The sequence below is a fragment of the Pelodiscus sinensis genome, chromosome 16 (assembly GCF_052426305.1).
Source record: "Pelodiscus sinensis isolate ZL-2025 chromosome 16, ASM5242630v1, whole genome shotgun sequence".
Classification (NCBI taxonomy): Eukaryota; Metazoa; Chordata; order Testudines; family Trionychidae; genus Pelodiscus; species Pelodiscus sinensis.
Genome location: NC_143067.1, coordinates 6410783 through 6434227, shown reverse-complemented (window position 1 = coordinate 6434227; position 23445 = coordinate 6410783). Strand labels below are relative to the sequence as shown.

The 23445-nt window shown below is 46.4% G+C and overlaps 1 protein-coding gene across 2 annotated transcripts in view; it reads left to right on the top strand.

Annotated features, from left to right (window-relative positions):
- G3BP1 (G3BP stress granule assembly factor 1) overlaps positions 1 to 10367 on the top strand; it is a 47096-nt gene extending 36729 nt beyond the window's left edge. Inside the window, exons 6-12 of one of the 2 annotated variants that reach the window (XM_075900587.2) lie at positions 1893 to 1986; positions 2339 to 2543; positions 3626 to 3727; positions 4424 to 4535; positions 5114 to 5239; positions 5341 to 5471; positions 9348 to 10367. In XM_075900587.2, the coding sequence (XP_075756702.1) occupies positions 1893 to 1986; positions 2339 to 2543; positions 3626 to 3727; positions 4424 to 4535; positions 5114 to 5239; positions 5341 to 5471; positions 9348 to 9554 (977 nt within the window). In that variant the 3' untranslated portion in view covers positions 9555 to 10367. The remainder of the gene's footprint in view (positions 1 to 1892; positions 1987 to 2338; positions 2544 to 3625; positions 3728 to 4423; positions 4536 to 5113; positions 5240 to 5340; positions 5472 to 9347) is intronic. The other variant, XM_075900588.2, reaches the window with a different exon arrangement.
- Positions 10368 to 23445: the final 13078 nt, after the last annotated feature.

The following is a 23445-nucleotide window of genomic DNA, read 5'->3' as shown; positions in this document are numbered from 1 at the left end:
ATTCCCATAACATAAGAACTAGGGGTCACCATATGAAATTAATAGGTATCAGGTTTAAAACAAACAAGAGAGTCTTTCTTCACACAGCACACAACCTGTGGAACTCATTGCCAAAGGATATTGTGAGGGCTAGGACTTTTAACAGGGTTTAAAAAAGAGCTAGATAAATTCATGGAGGTTAGGTCCATTAATAGCTATTGGCCAACATGGGTAGGAATGGTGTCCCTAGCTTCTGTTTGTCTGGAAGTGAGCAACAGGGGAGGGATAACTTGATTCCCTGTTGTGTTCCCTCCTTCTGGGGCAACGGGCATTGGCCACTGTCGGCAGACAGGATACTGGGCTAGATGGACCTTTGATCTGACCCAGTCTGGCCGTTCTTATGACCCCCTCCGCCCCTCACTCACCTGTGCTAGGAAGGAGAACAAAGTGGCTGGGGCTGGTTCACTCCTCTTCCCTCTGGCACTGCTGGTGAGGACAGGCCCAACCCTGCTGCCAGTGCCAGACTCCACACCCCGCTTGTCCCCTAGGCTGCATTGCGTGGAGGGGGCTTAGGGAAGGGGAGTGGAGCATAGCAGGGAAGAGGTGAGGAGGACTGAGAGCACGGCCTGAGCAGGGGGTGTGCCCCCCAGGCCCTGCTCCCCTCTAGGGATGGCCCTGCATATTGCAGTCATCTTGGCTGGGGGTTTAACGTGAAGACAAGAACCGTCTCTGATTATCTCACTCTATAGCTTTTAAATGGGTTTTACATAACATAAGAACGGCCGTACTGGGTCAGACCAAAGGTCCTTCTAGCCCAGTATCCTGTCTACCGACAGTAGCCAGCACCAGGTACCCCAGAGAGGGTTGACCGAAGACAATGATCAAGCGATTTGTCTCCTGCCATCCCTCTCCAGCCTCTGACAAACAGAGGCCAAGGACACCATTTTATCCCCTGGCTAATAGCCTTTTATGGACCTAACCTCCATGAATTTATCTAGCTTCTCTTTAAACTCTATTATAGTCCTAGCCTTCACCGCCTCCTCTGGCAAGGAGTTCCACAGGTTGACAACACGCTGTGTGAAGAAGAACTTCCTTTTATATGGCGGGAATGGTTTGTTTCCCACTTGATCCCCAACACCTGTGAAACCGTGGAAAATGACATGCAGTCCAAGATAGAATCCAGTAGCTGGTGACATGATCACATGATCCTGCGGTGTCAAAGCAACCCTGTGTGTCAGCTAGCAGCATCCCAGGAAACTTTTTGAAGCAGGCAGAAGATTAGCATCTTAAGTGCTGTTGTTCCCCAATGGCTCATTGACTAACCAGCCAAGCTGACTGCATTTCCTTCAGTGGGCCTTCTGGTGTGTAAATGCTTTTGTAATTGGTATGTAGTCGGTATTCCTAACTTCAGGCACAGAAATGATACATGCATACACATAGAATAACCACAGTCAGTAAACCATAATATTTCCAGTGATGGCTGATGTGATTTATCTTGCATAAAATACATCTTAGCTGTGCCATATTCATACCAAAACCATATCTTTCTGAAGAATATGGGGCGTAATGCCATACCAGGAGCCTGGATAATTCTGCTCCTGACCGCTTTTGTGGCATTAGAGGGCACAATTAATTCTTAATTCTCAGAGCGAGGAGATTGTTAGGAGAAGATGCATTTTCAGTAAGTTCAAATGGTCTCTCCTTGTAATTTTTTTTTTCCTGTCTCTTCTCTGCTGCTGGCACTTCAGCATGGGCTGAAACTCTTGTAGCTGCTGGCATGGTCCTCCTTCCTGCAGTGATACTAAAATAAATAAAACTTCAAAAACGTGTGTTTTGTGAAAGAATCCCTTTGCTGAGCTTGGACAGCGTGGGAGGTGTAACGCGAGTTCTCCTCTTTCCCTAATCCGTTCTAGAATCTGAGGAGGAGGTGGAGGAACCTGAGGAAAGACAGCAGACACCAGAGACAGTTGCTGATGACCCTGGCACTTACTATGAGCAGTCTGTCAGGTAAAAAGACTGTACTCTTACTACAGGGAAGTCAAACCTGGCATCATAGGATCTGGAATCAGTTGCAAAGAGAGATCCGGAATGAAATGTATTCTCTCTAGAAGCTGGGCTTCTACTGTGGGATTTGAGCCATAAAAATGGCTAAATGATGCCCTATTAGCTGTGAGGTGGAGACATTTTTCAGCTGATGTTCCACAGAATAACCTATAACTTGCACCCCCAGGAATTCGGTGCCTACTGGAGTAAATTTTGTGGTGCCGCTCATCTGGCTTGCATTGCACTTTGCATAGCCGGGTTAAAAGCGGGCCTTCAGTATGCCCTTCATCAGAACATTTGTGATGTTCTCTAACAGCAATGACTTGGAAGAACAGCTGGAGGAACCGGTAGCAGAACCAGAACCTGAGCCGGAACCAGAACCTGAGCAGGAGCCAGAACCAGAAGTTCAGGAAGAAAAATCTGAGCCAGTATTAGAGGAAACTGTTCCCGAGGAGACGGTGGAAAAGAGTCCTTCTCCAGTCCCTGCAGATCCTGCTCCAGCAGTGCAAGAGGATTCCAGGGTAACGAACTGAGTGACTTTCAACATACTTTCACCTTTTCTTTTTCTCTTGAAGGATGGTGTATCACAGCATCCATCATGAACTTTGCTCTGTCGAGATAAGGGTAGCTGGATGAGAGGAATCCAGATTGTTTTTGCATAAGACTTCTCTCCTGCTCCCGATTTGTCCTTTTTGCCTCAAAGTTGATCTTTATCTACAGAAAACTGATTGGCCAGTTTCAATATGATAACACATAATTTGGAGACCCCTCTGTTTTTTGTGCCTGTTCAGTTTGCTCCAGAAACTGGCTTAAATTTGTCCTGGAGTTTTTACGATAAATTGAATGCTTTATGGTGAGGTTTGGAAGGATTAGATTTCTTTGGTTAATAATCAAAATTTAGGCTAAGTAAGAAAAATATTGCTTGAGAATTTTTGAGTTTTAAGCATAATTTCCTATTTTGGCAGGTGATATTGACCATTGTGTGTTATAGTTAAATTTTAACTCTTTGTATCTCAGTGTCGTCTGTCACTGAGTGTCTGCCCCAACTAATTTACCACAACTGAAAATTTAAATGGATTCAAAGAGGACTTTGCGCAGATCCAAAGAGAAAAGTTGAGAATTTAATCAATAAGCATCAATATCCATTGAAATGTTTAAAAAAAAAAAAAAAAAAACCTCAAACTCTGTCAAGCCCACAGCTTATGGTTGTGAAGTTATTTTTCCAGATGTGGGTTGTGTAAACATTATCATGATCCATCACTCTGCTACATCCTTGTCTGTCTATGCATTGTTAAGGGGTTAAAAGCAACCTGGCTTCCCCCATTTCAGTGGGGTGTTAGATGTAGTATAATGGCCCAACATTACTGCTATGCCATATTTCTCTCCTGCTGCATAGAGGAGTGCTGGGAATGAGGCACTGTGGGGCTGGAATGCTCTACGTCCTGGCTTTTCTGCATTGGGATGATTCAGAGGCAGCTGTGGGGAAGCTGCTGCGGGTTGGATTCAGACTTTAGAAGGCTTAAATGTGGCTTTAAACAGGGTCTGGGCCTGTTGCTCAGAAGTCAAGCTTGAATTACTGAGGTAACATTGTTCATTCCTTCAGACATTTTCATGGGCGTCTGTAACCAGCAAGAATCTCCCGCCCAGTGGTGCTGTCCCGGTATCAGGAATACCCCCTCATGTTGTGAAAGTACCAGCTTCGCAGGTAGGAATTCTGCACTACTTTCACATTATTTGCTGACTTGGGGGGAAAATATGGAATAGAAATTTCCAGCTTCATGCCTGGATTTTTAGGGCTCTTCCTGGGGTGGTGGAATTGCCAGGGGCTTTGTAAATAACTGTTTAAATAAAAATCACATTTGTAACCCTTGTAGCTGTGAAGAAAACCTTCATCAATGTAGGGCCAGTTGGACTGACAGTGTGTGTTGACCAGTGTCTAGCAAAGCGGGTATTTGCACATGAAAGCTTCTGTTCAAATAATTTGTTTAATTTTTAAGGTATCACAGAACTCCTCATTTTAGTGTGTTGTAGAGTGTATTTGCCTTGATAAACCTGTGCAACAGTCTAGTGAGAGCAGATCCTTGGGTAGATCTTGGACAAACTTGCCAAGTTAGAGGAAATAAAATCTTTCAGCCATTGTTAATCAATATCCTCTAACTCAAGGTACATTTTATTGAATGAGGGATGGCTGTTGAAAATCTAGCACTACACAGTACAAACAGAATAGCCTAGCATTTTGAATTTAGAAGTATAACTTGAGCTGAAATGCATCCTGTAGGAGCCAGAAATCTTGCATATTCTCAGGATAATCTTTAATTTGATAGTTAGGTCAGAAAAATGAACATTGCTACTAGACTTGCCTGTTTTTACACATCACTTTATTGCTCGTTCGTTTCTACAGCCCCGTCCCGAGTCTAAGCCTGAATCCCAGACTCCACCACAGAGGCCTCAGAGGGATCAGAGGGTGAGGGAGCAGCGAACAAGCATCCCGCCACAGAGAGGGCCTAGACCAAGTAAGAAGAGCTCAGAGAGCGGAGCGGGAGTGAAGCGCGTGCGTGCACATACACACCTCCCCTTTTAATTGCCTAAGGAGCCACAAAGCACTCAAAATGCCATGAGTTTTTTTTTTTTTCCAGGTCTTAATGATAATTACTCTTGCTACTGTTGCTATTTCAGCTGATCTATACATGAACCTCTGTGCCAGTGTTCCCTCAATTTATTCCATCCACGTGCAGAACAAATTTGATTTGCACTGAGGCATGTGCGGATGTGCACCACTAGTAGAAGCACACACACTGCTGGCTGTGGGCACTCTGCTAATCAGCTGAGCAACATTTTAATCTCTCCTGTGTGTCTGTCCAAGCACTCAGTTTACAGGGAACAGTGCTCTATTTCGGAGAAATGAACATATGCTGAGCAAACTTTTTGTATTTGAGAGACTTTCTAATGCATGTCTGTTGTGGATTTTCAGTAACTTTCACTAGAACTGGAGAGACTAATATGCAACAAGATTCAGTTAATCCTGGAGGTTGGAACTGTTCAGGTATTATGTAGGAGTTTGACCTTAAGCAAGTATGTTTTTTGTTTTAAGTCCGTGAAGGTGAGCAGGGTGACATGGAAACGAGACGGATTGTTAGGTATCCAGACAGTCACCAGCTGTTTGTTGGGAACCTTCCCCACGATGTGGATAAAACTGAACTGAAGGATTTCTTCCAAAGTAAGTTAGTGACTTACTTCGCTGTGTTCACCAAAGGGTTTGGGGGTTGCATCCTTAAGCCCGTGTCTGTTTCTGCAGAGCATTCTAATGTGTGACCAAAGAACTTGGCTCCTCTCTTGCAGATTATGGGAACGTCGTGGAACTCCGCATCAACAGCGGTGGGAAGCTCCCGAACTTTGGGTTTGTGGTGTTTGATGATCCCGAACCCGTTCAGAAGATCCTTAGCAACAGGGTAAGGAGGTGGGGTTTGGCCTCGCAGGGGTTTGTATCTGTTCCTCACTCTTAATGGTGGGTGAGATCTGTCTGACCCATAAGGAAAAAGGATTTTTTTCTAGCCAGTTGATTTTTTTCCCATTCTGTCTTCCTCTGCCTGCAGTTTATATCCATATATGAACCACTCTGGGTAAATGTGATTTTTACATATTCATGCTGTTAGGAAATTAACACCTACCATTGGCCAAATTTAGCACTGAAGCAAACCCAAAGAGAGAAGGCTGCCATGGAAAATGGAATTAGCCAATTGCAGGAGGTAACAGATTGTATATCAGAGCTCCAAACAACACTCCCATAGGCAAACACCCTTTGCCAGCAGCTGCCATATGGGAAATTCATGGCTCTTTGAAACAAATTAATCTTGTCATTGCAGGCCAGTGGTCTTCAACCTTTGTCTAAGCATGAGAGCTCCTTTTTTAATTTGTGTAATCCAGGATCTACCACACAGCCAGACACATTTACCCCACCTCCTCTCACCCCTGCTCTATTCTCTCTCCTTACCCCATCCTCACTCACTTTGATCAGTCAGAGGATTGGTGCCCAGGAAAAGGGGAATGCAGGCTCTGATCTTGGACTTGAAGGATTTGGAGTGTAGAAGGGGCTCTGAGCTGAGCCTGGGGTAGGGAGTTGAGGTGCAGGCAGGGATTCAGGGTGCAGGCTCCGGAAGGGAGTTTGGGAGCAGGGGGACTCAGGGTTAGGGCTGGGGGTTCAGGTCTGGGGCCAAGGTTCAGACTTCAGGCTCCAGCTGGGCACTGCTTATCATAGGGGGGCTTTTGGGTGGTGGTGCAAGAGGCTAAGGCAGGCTCACCCCTGCCCTGGGCTCACACCACTCCCAAGAGCAGCCAGCAAAGTCTCCAGCCCCCCCATCCCCTTTCACTCTGTGGAGATGGGATGCAGGGTGGGGGGAGGGGCACCCTGACCTCAGCACCCCTCTCCTATTCCTGTGCCCTGCACAGCAAGCAGGAGGTTCCCAGGGATGGGGGGCAGCTCTAAGGCAGAGGGCAGGGGCAGCACAGTAGTGCTGAGAGTAACTGAAGTGCTGGCGCTTGATAGCCTCCCAGCCAAACCTGTCACGATCCCGTCAGAGGCTCCGAGATCTGCCAGTAGATCCTGAATGCCTGGCTTGGTGACCACGGTCGTAGGCTTTTCAGTGTTTTCAAGGTTTGCGTGCACGTGTGTGTGTGAGAGGGGGAGAGAGAGAAGTGATACGTACACAGCTTGGGGGGTGGGCTCTGGATTCCAAATGGAAGAACAGCCTTTCTTCCTGGCCCAGATCCCAGGTGAAAAGCATTGAGAGGGGGGTGTGTGTGTGTGTGTGTGTGTGTGTGTGTGGGCATTGTGTGTGTGTGGGTGTGTGTGTGTAGGGGAATCATGTTAGTATTTGACTTGAAGGAATTTGCACTCTAAGCAGGCCGAGTGCCGTCACCAGCTCTCCACCTGTCCGCAGCCACTATGAATGTGAAAGGCTCTAGCACACCTGTATCTGCACAGCCAACCAGTCAGAGAGTTGTAGTGTGCAGCTGTCGGGGCGTCTTCCTCCCACACTCTCTGTGCTCTTGGAGAGTAGTGGCCAGTCCTTGCCTCCTTCCTGTATGTATTCGGTTTATATCCTTTTGTGCCCTCTTCCTGCAAGTCTCACATCTGCAGGCTCGAGGGAATGTTTGTGTCAGACTTAAAGTATAATTAACCGTGATGTGCTCCCTCTTGCTAATCCAAGACACTAATGGGATTTAACCCGGGGCTGATCTGTTCAAATATCTTCTAATAGTTCAGAACACTTTATTTCAAGCTGTAATTAACTTATAGTTATCTGCATCGATCGTCAGGGATCATGCCCAGTATGCTGGACACGGTTCTAGACCAGTTCTTGCAAGAACATCTCTGCTACATTGCAAATGCTGCCTATCAGGGCTTAAAGATTACTAGTGAACTATCAACCAGAGAGCTAAACCTGCTCGCCAGTATTTGGGTAAAGGGAGGCCATGCCAGTAGGCTAGGGGCAGCATGACAGTGAGAACCTTAAACTCTATTCCAGTACTTGATTGCTGGGAGGCGTATTAAGGTATTGCTGGGGCAGCTCAGAAGGAACTTGCAGCCAAGATTCCCAAAAGCTTTGTCTGTCTGTCACTGGGAAGGGGGATTTCCAAGCCCTTGTTTAGATGTTACAGCATCTCAGATACCCTGCTGAGTCTTGCCATTGGCCTCTTCTCTGCTTCAGTGCAATTTACCAACTAGTTGTGTGGACAAATTATGCGCTGCTACATGGCAAGCCAGAGAGTGAAGCTGCAGTGCATTATGCGCTAACTAGCCACGTGGACCCTGCTGCTGCTCCTTGGAAGTCCCACAGGGTGGCTCTGGGTACCGTGGTAATTGCTGTAGTTGTCGGGGATTACTGGTGTGATGTGCCGACAGGTCTCCTGCTCTGCCGGTGATGATCAGTCGGCTGCGTACGTGTGTGCTCAAGTTACGTGTGCCGTGTTGACTTGCGCCAGGAAAGAGCACGGCAGCCACCACGAGAGCTCCCAAAGACCACAAATCAGATAAGGATCAAAGGCGCCCGGCCAGGTTCATTGTTAAGCAAACAGTAATAGTTGTCAGTAGACTGTACCCAACCACTACGCACATGTACCCCAGAACAATGGACAAATTCAGTCAGCGGGAGGTCCCGCTGCCCTGTAGGCCAGACAAAGACCGCCCCTCCAAGACCCCACTTTATATACAGGTACAAACAAGTTACTCATCACTCCTGGCACATCAGGTTGCCACCTTCTGACGCTACTTAGATACCACCCATCACACTGCACCTTGTGGTTTGATTGAAATGACAGCGCAATGGATAGAGGTGTTCTAGACCCTTTCCTGAACCTGGGTCGGTATCTGTGGGGCACGTGGTCTTTTTTAACTAGGTGCTGTCGTCCTCTTGGAATGCGCTTTCAACTTATGCCCAGTACCAATGACTGTTTTACAGCCGGTACCTAGTACCGGTTACTGTTGTACACCTGGTCCTGTTGCCAATTAGTATTTGCGCACTCAGCCCTGTTCATGCCAAGTTCCGTGAAAAAGGGCCTGCCTCTTGCACACAGCTTGGCTAATGTAAAGCAAAGCTAAGTTGTGTCCATTGTTAGGCCTCAGACCAGGTCTGTGCTACCTACACTCTTGTTTCAGGCCCTCATCTTGACTACAGTAGCTGCCGTCTAGACAAGCCCTCAGGAACTCATCACAGCAGTACAAAACGCCCCTTTCGTGAAAGCAGCAGATTCCACTAGAGCGCATGTAGCCTGCGGTTACAGGCCTCTGAGCTGCTTCAGATCCGGAGAAAGACCAACACTTGTCTTGCTTGTACTTAGCCCTGCCATGAGTGCAGGGGCTGGGCTAGATCTCTCAAGGATCCTTCCAGTCCTGTGATTCTGTGGAAAGTCAACTGAGCCTCCGTAGCCGTTATCGAATGCCTTGTCCATTGGAGTAAGATGAGCTTGTCTCGCTAGCCGTTATCTAGCCCCTTGCTAGGAAAGGTGGAGCATGTGGAGTGTTCAGTTGCCTAAAGTCATGGTTCAAACAATTGGAAGGATGAATTTTTTTTCATAGCTTCCTGCCACCCCCAACAAACTGTCTGGCTGAGTACACAACTGAGAGGTTAACCCCCCCCCCCCACCCCCACCCTTGTGAATAGGTGGCCGTCATGAGCTTTATTTCTTTCTTCCTTGTTTTATTTCCATTCCTAATTATAATTTTGTTGACAGGAGCTGCTTAACCTCCCCTCCTCCCCCCCCGTGGAAGGCTTTGTTGGAGAGCTGCACGGTTAATGCTGGTAAATCTTTTTTCTTTCTCTTGCCAGCCCATCATGTTCAGGGGCGAGGTGCGTTTGAATGTGGAGGAGAAGAAAACACGAGCCGCCAGGGAGGGCGACCGCAGAGACAACCGGCCCCGTGGACCTGGAGGCACTCGGGGAGGGTTGGGAGGTGGGATTCGAGGGCCTCCACGTGGAGGGATGTCTCAGAAACCAGGATTTGGCGCTGGAAGGGGCATCGGGCAACGCCAGTGAATGCATCGAGGATGTTGGCAGGGTGGCACAAACCCTCGTTCCTGCAGATTTGTGAATTTCAGCCTTGGGTATCTTGGAATGTGGCCCTAGCCAGTTATAGACTGCTACGTTTGATACTATTTTGGCCCCTTTTTTGTTTTGTTATGGTTTTGTGATTTTTTTTCCTAGTCCTTGTCCCATATTCCAGCTTTGTGGAACAATATTTTAGGAAAAGTGGATTTTAAAAAGAAACGAACTGAAGTTCCTTGCTCACTGCAAGCTTATGGACTGGATTTTTTTTATTTGTACGAGTGGTCTGTCCTAAAGGAATGGGGTTTTTGCCCTATTCAGTCAGTGGAATAATCTTTCACCTGCATGTGTTCAAGAGCCTGTAGGAAAACCTAGCACTTGGCAAGCATTTCAAAGCAGGAGAAACTATTGTCTATCCCTTGCGGGTAACGTGAACATCCTTTGGTCTGGCCATGTTGCCACTTGAAAAATTGACATTCGCTCTTCTCTCTGTGGCGCTGTAAAAGTGGAATAAAAGCTATCCATAGAATCTTTTTTCTTTTGATACATGATCACGAAAAGGAATTCTAACTACTGTTTTACCACTTGCAAATTTTGGATTGTGGGGTAGGTTTTAAATGTCTAGAACTTGACTCTTAAAACACTTTTCCTGAACTTGTGAAATTTTTTATTGAAATAGGGAGTTTTTTTCATGTTTTAGTTTGTATTTGTATAAAAAAAGCAAAATTGTTGTGCCTTCTATTTATCTCTCATTCCAGTCTTGGCAAATTGTTAAAAAAATAAAAAAAGTCTAGATTTGCTTTATCAAGTGGAGTATGTTGTAATTCTTGCAAAGAGGTGTGTTTCTCCTCCATTCTGCCCATCACTGCCTTAACTACTTCGGAAACTGAACCAAACTTTGCTGTGGGTAGTAGGTAGAACTGTCTAGTCGTATAAAACACGTGGATTGTTGTAGACTGAATGCTTGCTTTATTCCATGGACTAAAAAGTAATGTACACTTTTTTTTGTAACGATTCCCATTGTGACTAGGAAACTTTGGTTGTAAATGTCTTTATTATTTACAAAATAGTTGAAATGTAAAAGTGCTTGGTAGGATCCTGTGTGCTTACTCTGTTCTTGATTATGGCGGCATTTTTGCAAGTTATGCATCAGTTTAGAAACTGCCATCTGCCAGAGGTAAAACTGCTTACATTAGCTGCAGTGTTTGACGTCACGCTAGAAGTGTACGGATTATCTCGATTGCTGGTATATACACCTGGTATTGAATACATTCCTTATTCTCAGATGCCACTGAGATTGAAAATGAAGATATAAAACACTGTGTTATAGCAGCCTTAAAGGATTACAGTGCACAGCACACTGTGCTTATTTGGGTAACCTCTGGGGTATTCTAATTCCATTGTATGGAAAAACATCTGGAAGAAAATCGCAGTCTTGCTTCTAAATTGACCCCAAAGGCTTCTGATCTTAGATTTGAGTGGTGGCTCCATGCACCACCTTCTCTCACTAATAAGTGACTGTATGATGCATTTAAGTTCAAATACCTCTTGCAGTATCTGCATCACTCGGAGACCCCAGAGAGCTTATTAGCAATTCTTATTCCTGTGAGCCAGGATTTAGTGCATCGAAGTGCTGAGTTTTCTCATGCAGGATCTGTGCAGATGGGAGTGACATAGACCTATCTTGTGGCCTCTGCATTCAGCTCTACAAACTGGAACAGAACTGCCTGTGTGTGGCCAGGGGAAGGTCACTATAAACCATTCCAGAAAAGTTTCCTGTGAATTGGTGTAGTTAGTTTGTGCTTCATGCAGGTCAGTGGAAGCTTTTGTCAGAGGCATCAATGTTTGTTTTAAAACCTGTTGTTCAACTCACCTCTCCAACATTTTACAGACTGATTTGATTACTTTGGGGTGAAGATTAAAAAATACAATGCTGGTAGCTGTCCTCACAGTGTACCACCTTAAGGCATGGGTGTCTGGGAAATGAACACCCTTTGCCCTTGCAATAACTGGTAGTGTCTGTTCTAAATACGTGACCTAACCTCCGATCAGGAAAACCTAGTGCATACCACAGCCAAGGGCTTTAGTGCAAGTGTTTCTCTGTGGCTTCCCAGCTGGCATTCTTCCATTGCTTTTCACACTTACCCCTCAATGATATACATGTCAGCTTGGCTCCTATTCGGACTGGGGAGAAATCAGACTGGCAATAGATTGTCAAAGCACTCTGTGGAGAGGCTGGAATAAATCGCACCTATGTCTACCACATACCAGTGCTGGCAACGCTTCTCAACTTGTGAAAGGAGCGTTTGCTTAGAGGGATTTTTGTCATTGTTTTTGGCTGAAAATCTAATTTTAGGAGGGCAGTGGAGAAGACTCTCAAAACCTAAATGGGTTTTGTGGTTGAACTCTCCTGTTTAGACAGCTAGACTTTTCTGGTGTGAATGTAGCGTCGTCATTCTATTGCTAGAAGACCAAACTGATCAGACTCTCTTCATAGGCGAAGGTGAATGAAATACAAAAATTAAAAAGATGTGAAACTTCTAATGCCTGTTTTGTTACAGGAGAAACGAGACGACGGTGCTGACAGCATCTCAGACTTAACGAATTTGTGGTCAAGGCTACGGTTTTGGCATAGAGGTCACAGTGTTCACAGGATTTGAATCAAGTCTGTGATGAGCCTTCCTCAACGCACCTCACAGTGGTGGCTTCTGTCCCGGGGGGTGGGCCTGGCTCCTCCCTGGAGGTGTTGCGATGTGGTTGCGGTGCCGCCTAGTTTTGGCATGTCCACTCCTCTGCGGAGGGAAGTGCATGCCAAACCTGAGTGTGCGCTGCCTGCTGACAATGCCAAGAGCAGAGAGCTGGGACCAGTCCCGTAGGACAGGAGCCACCACTGTGAGGTGAGTCTGAGGTATGCCTATTCTCAACACCCCTTTTCCCTCTGCTGTGAAACGCACTAAAAACCGCCCTGCTGAAATCCCAGCCTATGCGTTATTGATGGAAAACAACATCTTGTCTCCTTGCTGGATGCTTAGAGAAACTTCAACTAGGCTAATTCCTGATCAAGCTCTTCAGGACAAGAAGAGCATTCAGCTGGCATGTTGGCTCAGTCAGTCTGTCAGACTTGAGCCGAAGCGTTACTGAGTTGGCACAGCTGCTCCAGCTAGATGCATTGAAATGGGCAACCCGGTCATGCTCTTTCTGCACTAACAGCAGTGATGGAGCATGGAGAGCTCTGAAGGGCCTGGAGGTACCGTTTGTAACCTCCCTGGAGACTTGTGTGGCAGCACAAAAGCTTCATTTTAGTAACCTCAAGAGCTCTGTTCAGTCATCCAAGAGCTCAGTTTTGGACAGAACCTTCCTTTCTGGAAGAGCCGAAGTAGGTCCTAAGAGAAGAGGCCCTGTTAGTTCACAAGGCGGCAACAGGCCTTCAAAAGTCCTGCTCTGAAAGGTTCAGACGTCTACAAAAAAGCAGTGGGGTGTTAAAACGGGAGCCTTCCTCTCTCCAGGCCAGCCGGAATAAGTGCATAGTCGCTTCCCCAAGGAGCAGGCACGTGTGCGGTGTTACTAGAATTAACAGTGGTACCAAGAACATACCTATTTTTGTCGTCGTCTTGCTGGTCTAGTTCGTGAGCACTACAGTATCAAGCCTACTTTGTAAGAAATGGAGAGCATGACCCTATGTTCTCAGCTGTGTTTATCGACTTACCTGAATCAGCTTTCGATAAGTATAAGGAGTGGGACAGTAAATCCTATGGAGTAGACAGGTTTTCAGTCCACTCTAAACGCTCATTACAAGGCCTTGGTCTCTGTCATTTTTAACCACCTCTTGTATGGCACCGATTTTTGTGTGTTCGTTTTGGTACCTTGAGCGATAAGCTGGATTTCCGTGCATGAAATTATGTCCTTGAGATTCCTACTATGTTGGCTGTTCTACCTCTGCTTGTAGAAGGTGCAGGGCCTTGAATGAAGAGTGGTTGTCCTGAAGAGAGGCAGCTGTGTCTGCCTGATACTTGTATTGGCTCAGAAAAAGTTGCTACCTATGTCTGCCTTGTGTGAGTACCAGAATAAACAGCCAGCAGTCCCTGTTGTGCTTCAGGTGGGGTGGTCTGGGAGGGGTCACAACTGCAGTATTGAATTGGAAAGAAATAGCTGGCCCTTGATGTTTCCACTAACTAGTCCAGGAAGAGGAATGTTACAATATCCCGGCATTTGTTTCCTCCCCACCTTTCAAAGAGAGCCAGAAATGTTCAAGATAAAGACCTGATATTTTTGTTGCTTCTCCCTCCCTGCCTGCTGCTGCCCGTGGCTGAGAATACGAGCAATTTGCCTAATGACTTCTTGCTATAGCATTTACAGCTTATGCCTGTGTCTTTCTCAGCGTGGCTGGTAACTGAGAAATTACCATTGCAGCCTCTCTGGGAAACTTATTTGCATGTTCTCTCGTTAAGGCTGGCTACATAATAATGGATTTAATAATGGACTTTTTGATATGCTTAATCAGAAATGGTTGACGAAATGGCATGCTCTGGTGTTTCTTTAATGTAAATAGGCTTTGGGAGGAGGCTTTAAATGACCTGCATTGGGGAAGCAACAGTGCATCATCGCAGTATAAATAGGTGGCTGCAAACCCCTTTTTCCACCCTTCTTTCCAGTCTTGGCTTAAGCACGGTAGGTATTGTGTGATGAATAGAAATTCAATACTTAGTTGCCTTGGCAGGTAGTAAAGGTAAAATATTTTGTCCTTCCTCCAGTCTCCCAGTCTTCAGTTTGAGGAACTTGTTTGAATAAAGTCATTTAAAAAAAAAAAAGCCTTAAACCCGGGATCATTTCATCCAAGACTGAAAGGCAGTGCTATGTACAAGCAATGTAACAGCTGCCCATCTGAGAACTGGTGAGTTTTCTACTAGGACAGTTCTATCCCTGCATAAACAGAGTTCTCTAGAACAAGTTTTAAAAAAAAAAAAAGCAAACATAATTCTGGGCTGCATTAACGGGAGTGTTGTGAGCAAGACCCGAGAAGTCATTCTTCCGCTCTGCTCTGCGCTAATTAAGCCTCAGTTGGAGGAGTGTGTCTAGCTCTGGGCACCACATTTCAAGAAAGATGAGGAGAAATTGGAGTAGGTTCAGAGAAGAGCAACCAAAATTATTAAAGGTCTAGAAAACATGAAAGACCTGAAAGAACTGGGCTTGTTCGGTTTGGAAAAAAGACTGAGGGGGGACATGATAGCAATTTTCAAGTACCTAAAAGGATGTTACAAGGAGGAGGGAGAAAAATGGTTCTCCTTGGCCTCTGAGGATAGGACAAGCAGCAATGGGCTTAAACTGCAGCAAAGGAGGTTTAGGTTGGACATTAGGAAAAACTTTGTCAGGGTGGTTACACACTGGAGCAAATTGCCTGGGGGGTTGTGGAATCTCCATCACTAGAGATATTCAAGAGCAGGTTAGACAGGCATTTATCAGGGATGATCTAGACCAGGGGTTCCCAATCTGGGGTACACGTACCCTCAGGGGGTATGAGAAGCTTGTCAAGGGGATACGGGGAATATTTGGTAAATAACTAGATTATCCTAATAGAAATATTCCAAAAGTAGTGTTAGCGAAAAAAGTTGTGGATTCTTGAGTCTAGAATTTATTTGCTTTCATACTGAATAGGCGGTACAGGAAGGCTTACTAAAAGTCAAGGTGGTATGGGGACCGAAAAAGGTTGGCAACCCCTCATCTAGACCATGCTTGGTCCTGCCGTGAGGGCAAGGGACTGGACTTGATGACCTCTCAAGGTCCCTTCCAGTTCTAGTGTTCTATGAAGTAAGTAGCATGCCTCAATGCAAGGAACCATATCTCCACCCACCCACTCACTTGAGTAGAGCCGCACAAAAGAAATACCAGAGGTGCTAGTAAATCACTTCTAAAATGCTGTTTTTAGGGTCCAACCTATTGGCAAGAAAAAGGTGACCAAAATGCCAGCTGGACGCAAGTTGGTGCTATTTGAAAAAGCAATGCCATTTTGATATAGTTATGGGTCTCGGGTACCCCCACCTATCTTCAGGAGAGTAAAAAGCTGCTCCTTCAGTAAGGGACCTACTAACTCACCTTGTCGTAACTCCTGCTAGGCTCAGTCTGTGTAGTGTTAAAAGATGAAACTATATTCCTGATCTCCAACTGTTCCAAAAGTGCATACCAGCAAAAAAAAGGTGTGGAGATCTGGCTAATTTGCTCTTCTTATACAGATAGAACCAACCATTGGGGATTGCAGTGTGGACGGGAGCTCAGAGGGAGATGGAGAGAGCATCTCTCTCTCCTACCCCCCTCAAAACTAGTGTGACAATACAATGATCCTACCTCTAAATATCTGTAGGATAGCACTTCCCAACTGTTAGCATTGGCTGTAAAATCACATTTTGTGTACTAAAAATCCACAGAAAGCAAATTTCAGAAAACGTTTATTTTGGTTGGTTTTTTTTGTTTTTAATTGGAATTGGCATGAATGTATGGTTCAATAAATATATATATTTTATATACACTTACAACGGAAGTCTTACATTCCATCTTCAAACTGCTGAAATAGAACTTTTTCTTAAATTTTGTTTTTACAAGCCAAAAAAATAAACTGCCATTGCTTCTGTGTTCATGCAAATTGTACTCGTATAAGTTACAGATTTGTTTCCATGATGTAAAAATGTTACTCTTAAGGAAGCATGCTTTGCTGTCTGTGCCCCATATAGCAAAACACGTCCTTAAATAGAGCATTAAGGCCATACCAATTGTATAGATATATACAAATAAATAAATTCACATAGAAAAGACAGGGAAGGTGGATAGGGGAGAACAAAAACTTACGAAAGTATGTGTTTGGGGGGTAGGTTCTGTCTAAACTACTTTGCACTTCTTGGAAAATGCACTCCCTTTCATTGAGTCAATAGTTTTTACAGTCCATATTTTCTGTTTCTCTGGCCTGGTTTTGCTCTGGGGAAGAGTAGTGTGAAAATGAGTTTCTGCTCTTGCTGCGTGTTTCCTACCTGACTTCCCACTGTTGGACAGCTGGGTTGTGACCATGTTGCTGCTACAGCTGAGAGGATGGCTTCCAAGGACGGAATGATGTGAGCATGTGGCGCTGCTACGTTCTATTGCAGCAGGATGTTCAAGAACAAACCTGAACTTCCTTTCTAGCGCTGGGAGTAATTGGAGAACAGTTGGTGGCTGCCCAGTTTTCTTTTCCTGCTTATCAGATGTCTTCACTCCAGGGAAGGTTGCTGCTGTGATCGATCTTCCTGAGTTTGATTTAGTGGGTCTAGTAAAGACTCGCTAAATCAGACTTGGAGGGCATCCCTGTTGGCAGCCAGTGCTCCTGCAAGGAATAAGGGAAGCTGGTGGGAGGGTTTGCTCCTGTTGTTCTCCCACTGTGGGGAAATTGGAAACAAGGTACATCGACTCCAGCTGTGTTACTTGTCTTAATTCAACCTTCCCTTCAATGTAAATCCATAGCTGGGAAGATTGAAAATTCTTCCTCTAAACTCTGTCCCCAAATACCTTGCAAGAGACTGACTCTATTTTCTCACCCATGTTGCATCAGCACAGATAGCAGCCCAAATCTTGCCAGGTTGAATGCAAACAACTCTTGTATTTTTCTTTTTTTATTATAAAAAAAAAGGTGGTTTGAATTAAATTGAGACTTATCTGATTAAAATCCCTATACTTAAAATCAATCATTTTTCTGTCTTACAGTAACACCCAAGTCCATTAGAAGGGAAGAGGTTTTAAAAATCTTAGGTACTTTGTCTCTGCTATTGCTTGTTTCAATGCTCCACTCATTAACAATGAAAGCAAATGACTTGACTTCCTCATAGATTCTAGTTTCCTTTCCCTTTTCTAGTAGCACGGTGTTGTCCCAAGCTGAAGAAGCTCACAAAAGTGTTAGGTGAATGTTTACAAGCTGGCTAGAATAATCTGCCACAAAGCTTAAAATAAGAGAATATAAAGATGGTGGAGGAAGACCAAATGAGGAATCAGCACCTCTGCTGTGGTGTATAAACAGTACTAAGATCTACTACTGAGCATTGATAGGCCAAATAAGCTTTTAAAATGAAGATTGCCTTTTCATGCGACTTACAGGAGCGAGAGACAGAAAATATGAGTGCATAGAATTATTTCTAACTTTTCAGGGAGGCATTTTTCACAGGCACAATCTTTAAATACCAGTACATCAAACATTAACATACAGTTGATGTTTTTGGGGAGCTCAGAACTGTCCTATTCCAAAGATATTCTAAGCCACCAGCATTCTGTATTGAGCAATTCACTTCTCTACTGTATTCGTTCCTACTGTGTGTGGCTTCTCCCCTCCAGAATAAAACCACCCGTACCTTATTTGTGCTAAATACAAATCCTAAGTAATTTGGAGAGTTTTTGTGCCGAAAGATAGGCCTATTCTTTGAGTTCATGTGTGTTTAGTTAGAGGGGAGAAGTCTCTGCTAGTTGGGTTTGTTTGGCCACTTGTGTAATACGCTTTGCAATACTCCCGCTTGAACACGTGAAATGTGATACCTTGTGGTAGAAAGTGAGGAGACAAGCAACTGCCCAGGAGATGTCACCCTCCACAACAATGCTGTTCCTCTGTCTGGAGGTTGTTTGGTCTAAGGTGAAGGACTACAAGCAGCTGCTAAGACAGGTATCACCCGTTTCTCCGGTGTCAGGAGTCAGTCTACTTCCAGCACGGTACTGGTTGACAGTAGGTAGATGATGCGCTGTGGTGGAACAGAACCTGTGCCCTTTGTGCATGTTCATCCTTCCAGGGCCGGGGCCCTTTGCTTTGTCCTTTCAAGCTCTCTCACTTTGCCTGGGTGTTGCTGCATTTCAACCCCACGTGTTGACTGCATTTCACAAGTGCCTGCAAATTCAGTTCCACCGTGAGGCCCGCTTATGTTTTGCCCAGTGGCCCAATGAGTTCATGAACGAGGAGAGTTCTGGCCCCGGTGGGAGAGGTCAGGAATATCACAACCAGGCCCAGTACCTGCCCAAGGCTGGGCTGTGTTTTGGTGTGTGTGTGTGTTCACAGCTGTATTCAGTTTCACAGAACAGGAGCCTCCCGGCTTGGACGCGCTGTACTGACGAGCTGGGAATGCACGTGAATAAAGCCATTTGGCCTTCCCCTTTGGGCCCTCTGCCAACGTTTTCGGCCTGCTCCAAGTTCCCACAACTGGCCGGCGGTTCATGTCTTACCACTTGTGCATCAGTTCCGGTGGTGCTGGCCTGCAATGAGGCTGGTAGAGGCTTCAGCAAGCAGAAGGACGGTGCTGCCTCTAGATACACCTTGCTCCTCGTTCATCCCTGTTACCCTCCTGCCCTGAAATTGCTCCCGAGGCCTGAAATTGAGGATGTTTCCAAACCTGATGGGCTCCCTGATTAACCTGCCTTCAATTCAGCTAGTTGGGAGTTGAGATTTACTAGGCAGTGACTTAGCTGGGGCCGGTACCCGGCTGGATCTCAGTGGGAGAAAGCCAGGAGATTCCTCTTCCACTGGCCCTAATACCTGCCATGGCTTGGGCGTGGCAGCTTCTAGAAGCAAGACCAGCCTGCTAGGGGTAGAGGACAACAATGTTTTCAGTAGGTGACACTTTCAAATTATTATTCTAGTACAGACTCATTGAGGCGCTTGTCAGCCTGAGGGGTGTCCTCGTTAACCCGCCTGCTACCTCCTATGGCATCCCTGGAGCCGAACGGTACAACCGCTTCACATTCAAATCCAGACAATGAAGGGGGAATCTTAGTGCATAAAAGGAAACAAAGTGGAGCTGCCTGGCTCCAGCAGAGGGCACTGAGTCTCAAGGTGCATGTTCTGGGTAGTTTGTTTTTTCCATCCAAAACTGGGGCGGATTCTCTGTTCTGGTCATTCCCCCTGGAGCACCTGGCAGGAGAGCAGGGCTAGAAGGTAGAAGGACCTTTGGTTTGACCCAGCATGGCTGTTCTTATATATAATATTGGAGATTTCCTATCTCCTAGAACTGGAAGGGACCTTGAAAGGTTGTTGAATCCAGTCCCCTGCCCTCACAGCAGGACCAAGTACCACCCCTGACAAATTTTTGCCCCAAATCCCTAAATGGCCTCTGCAAGGATTGAACTCACAACCCTGGGTTTAGCAATCCAATGCTCAAACCACTGAGCTATCCCCCCCCTTATGTTTTTGCAAGTCCCCCCCCCGAAGTCAGCAGCTCAAACTCCGCTCTGGTTTAAACGGGCCCAGCTCCGGCCCTGGGAACGAGCTCAGGTGTGCTTCAACCAGGGCAGCATTTGGCACACGGGGAGTTAAGCAGCCTGGGCGGGGGGTGTGAAGAGCTTTCCCAGGACTGGCAAGGACTCCGTTACTCCGTGCCCTGCTGAGGTCAGTGTGGGGGGATTTGAAAAAGAAAGTTAACCTGCTTCCTCGTAGACAAGAAACCCCGCGCTGCCTGATGCTACTACTCCTGCAGTGGCAGAAGCCGAATGAAAATGAGGAAGGGTCCTGCAATGATATGTAGCGGGAAGGGAAGGGGTTAGCAGCTTTACTGGTTTTTCCTTTGGCTCCAGGCCTGGAGGCGCTGAAGAATTGGGTTCCCCAGGCACAGCTGTGGAACCTCTACGCCGCAGGCTGGTTGCCCATCTTCCCCACCACGTACAGGGGGAGATGTTCATCCCTGCCCATCTCTCTCCAGCAGTCATGTTGACAGGCTTGCTTTCCTGCTCTATGCCTATTGCCTTTCATCAGTGCATGCATGCGGTGCAAGAGGGGGGGTCTGAGATGCTGCCCTGGGTCTCAAAGCTTTCTCTTCCCTTCTGCTCGCATTTCCTGCTTCACCGTCCTGCAGCCTCTCCGGTAAGGGAAGAACGAAGCCCTATCGTCCGTCTGCCCCCGGGAGACCACGCCAGTGTTTCAGTCCTGGGCTTGGTTGGTTGTGGCCATAGCAGGCTGGCTTAGGGCTAGTGCATCTTCCTGCTGCTCCTTTCTGCCCGTCCCTGTCCGCTGCCGTGGCAGGGAATTGAGACAGAGGCATCCTCCAGTCCACCCTGCCATGCAGAGTTGACTGCAGGGCGCTGGTCCAGCAGGAATGATCAATAACAACACACCCACGTCTGGTGAGGGCTGGCTGCCAAATGCAGGATCAGCCTCCACCCCCAGGGCTGATCCTTTGGTGGTTCTCTTCCCCCTCCCCCCCATTGCAGGTACGCCAGGAGGGATGGGTCCTTTTAAAATGATTTAAGTGCATAGGTGGGAGAGGGAGGGGTCCAATGCATCCCCCTTGCCAAACCCTCTGCTCTTGCATAGCTTTCGGGCAGTGAGGCTCTGCTTGCGTGATAATGGATGTAGCATGGTGCCGGCCTCTGTGTATTAGTCCAATGTAACCCCAGGAACTCGATGGCATTAGAGAAATGCACAACGGGTGCAAAAGAGATCAGAACCAGCTCTCCCCCGCATACGGTGGCAGGGTCTGTCTTCACTGCAGAATCAAGTGCCGCTTTTACTGGGGCAGGGCCCTTATTCCGGTTCCAGGCCGCACAAAAAAATCAGGGAAAAGTTCCGAGGGTGCGGAGCAAAGTTTTCAGCCCATAGAACATTTTATATATGACTGCATTCTACCTGCCAATTTGGGGCACAGGAGTACCAACGACGGCTCTCAGGGACCTATGAAATGTGTGGAGAGGAGAACCAAATTTTTTTTTGGGGGGGGTGAACTGCCCCCTTTTCCCTATAGTAAATGATGCCCTTAGCTAAAATCACACACCCGAGGTTGGTGCTTTCAGCCCCACCAAGCTGGCTCTTCTGTGGTGGGTGGCTAAAGTCTGAGAGCTACTTGCCTCCGGCCTGGTAACTTGCCCACTTTGCAGTGAGGTTGCAGGCTAAGCCACTCATAGGCTGATAGTCCTCCACTGTCTTCCCACAATCCCCCTGTCCCCATGCGCACAGGTTCAGAGGAGGAGCTGTGTTAGTCTGTAGCTGCAAAACAATGAGAAGTCCTGTGGCACCTAACCGATGTATTTGCCTAAGGCCGGAATAAAGGTTTAAATCGGTTAACCCACTACAAAGGCACTTTCCCCATCTCTTGATAGTCACATCCGCCTGTCAGGTCCTGTGAACGAGCTACATCCACCCTGGCTTGATTAGCCTCATTAACACTCGTCCTACACTTGATAAGTTACTTCTTTCTGTTATTGTACTATATATATATATATATATACACATACACACCCCCCTGCCTCTGTAATTTCCGCTCCAATTCATCTGATGAAGCGGGTTTTACACACGAAAACTTCCACCCTAATAAATGGGTTAGTCTCTAAGGTGACACAGAACTCTGTGTTGTTTTTACAGACAGGCTTGTTTGCCCCCACATCACGGAGAGAGACACACAGGTGTCAAGAAACGAGAACGAAACTGCACTGAGAGAACAAAAAGCTCTCTGCCACTGTGGACGTTTCGCACACTAAGGCTACGTCTACACTGGCATGATTTTCCGGAAATGCTTTTAACGGAAAAGTTTTCCGTTAAAAGCATTTTCGGAAAAGAGCGTCTAGATTGGCACGGACGCTTTTCCGCAAAAGCACTTTTTGTGGAAAGCGTCCGTGCCAATCTAGACGCGCTTTTGTGCAAAAAAGCCCCGATCGCCATTTTCGTGATCGGGGCTTTTTTTGCGGAAAAGAAATCTGAGCTGCCTACACTGGCCCTTTTGCGCAAAAGTCTTTCGGAAAAAGACTTTTGCCCGAACGGGAGCAGCACAGTATTTCCGCAAAAGCACTGACAATCTTACATGAGATCGTCAGTGCTTTTGCGGAAATTCAAGCGGCCAGTGTAGACAGCTGGCAAATTTTTCCGGAAAAGCAGCTGATTTTGCGGAAAAACTTGCCAGTCTAGACACAGCCACAAGGCCAAAGTTCTGTCTTTACATGCACTATGGTGCCCGAGCAGCCCATTATGGGCTCCCCTCCCAGCTCCAGAAACAACTACAAATGTTCCTTAACGAAAAAGGGGGGGGGAGTTTAAATACTTCGATACACCAGGCGGGGTTGATAGATTTAGTCAGCGTTAGCGTTCCAGATGATATTCATAGTCCAAATGCACTGGTGTATTTTGGGAGCCTCGTGTAGCCCACATCTCCTTTTACCTTGCTAGATCTCCCCCATTGCTAGATGACCCCTGGTCACAACCAACAGACCCCATGTAGGCAACAGATGATATTTGTGATGTACCGACCCACAGTGTGGAGGTAAGGAACAAGCCGAGGAGAAATGCACAAGCACTGGCTGTGATCATGGCAAAAGCCTATGCTAGGTGAGCTGTTTGGTGATTTTGGGACCGTACGCAAAGGACCCAATCAACCCTCCCCCCCGCCCTATGCCCTGCCAGATGACATTACCATGTCAAATGAAAGAAGTCACTCTTAAAGTCGGAAGACTCAAACGCACGTGCGTGTATACAATACACATGGGTGCACATGCTGATAGGCTACGTCTAGACTGGCATGATTTTCCGGAAATGCTTTTAACGGAAAAGTTTTCCGTTAAAAGCATTTTCAGAAAAGAGCGTCTAGATTGGCACAGATGCTTTTCCGCAAAAGCACTTTTTGTAGAAAAGCGTCCGTGGCCAATCTAGATGCGCTTTTGTGCAAAAAAGCCCCGATTGCCATTTTCGTGGTCGGGGCTTTTTTGCGCAAAACAAATCTCAGCTGTCTACGCTGGCCCTTTTTGCCCGAACAGGAGCAGCATAGTATTTCCGCAGAAAGCACTGATTTCTTACAGTAGGAAGTCAGTGCTTTTGCAGAAATTCAAGCGGTCAGTGTAGACAGCTGGCAAGTTTTTCCGCAAAAGTGGCTGATTTTCCTGAAAAACTGGCCAGTCTAGACACAGCCATAGTGTA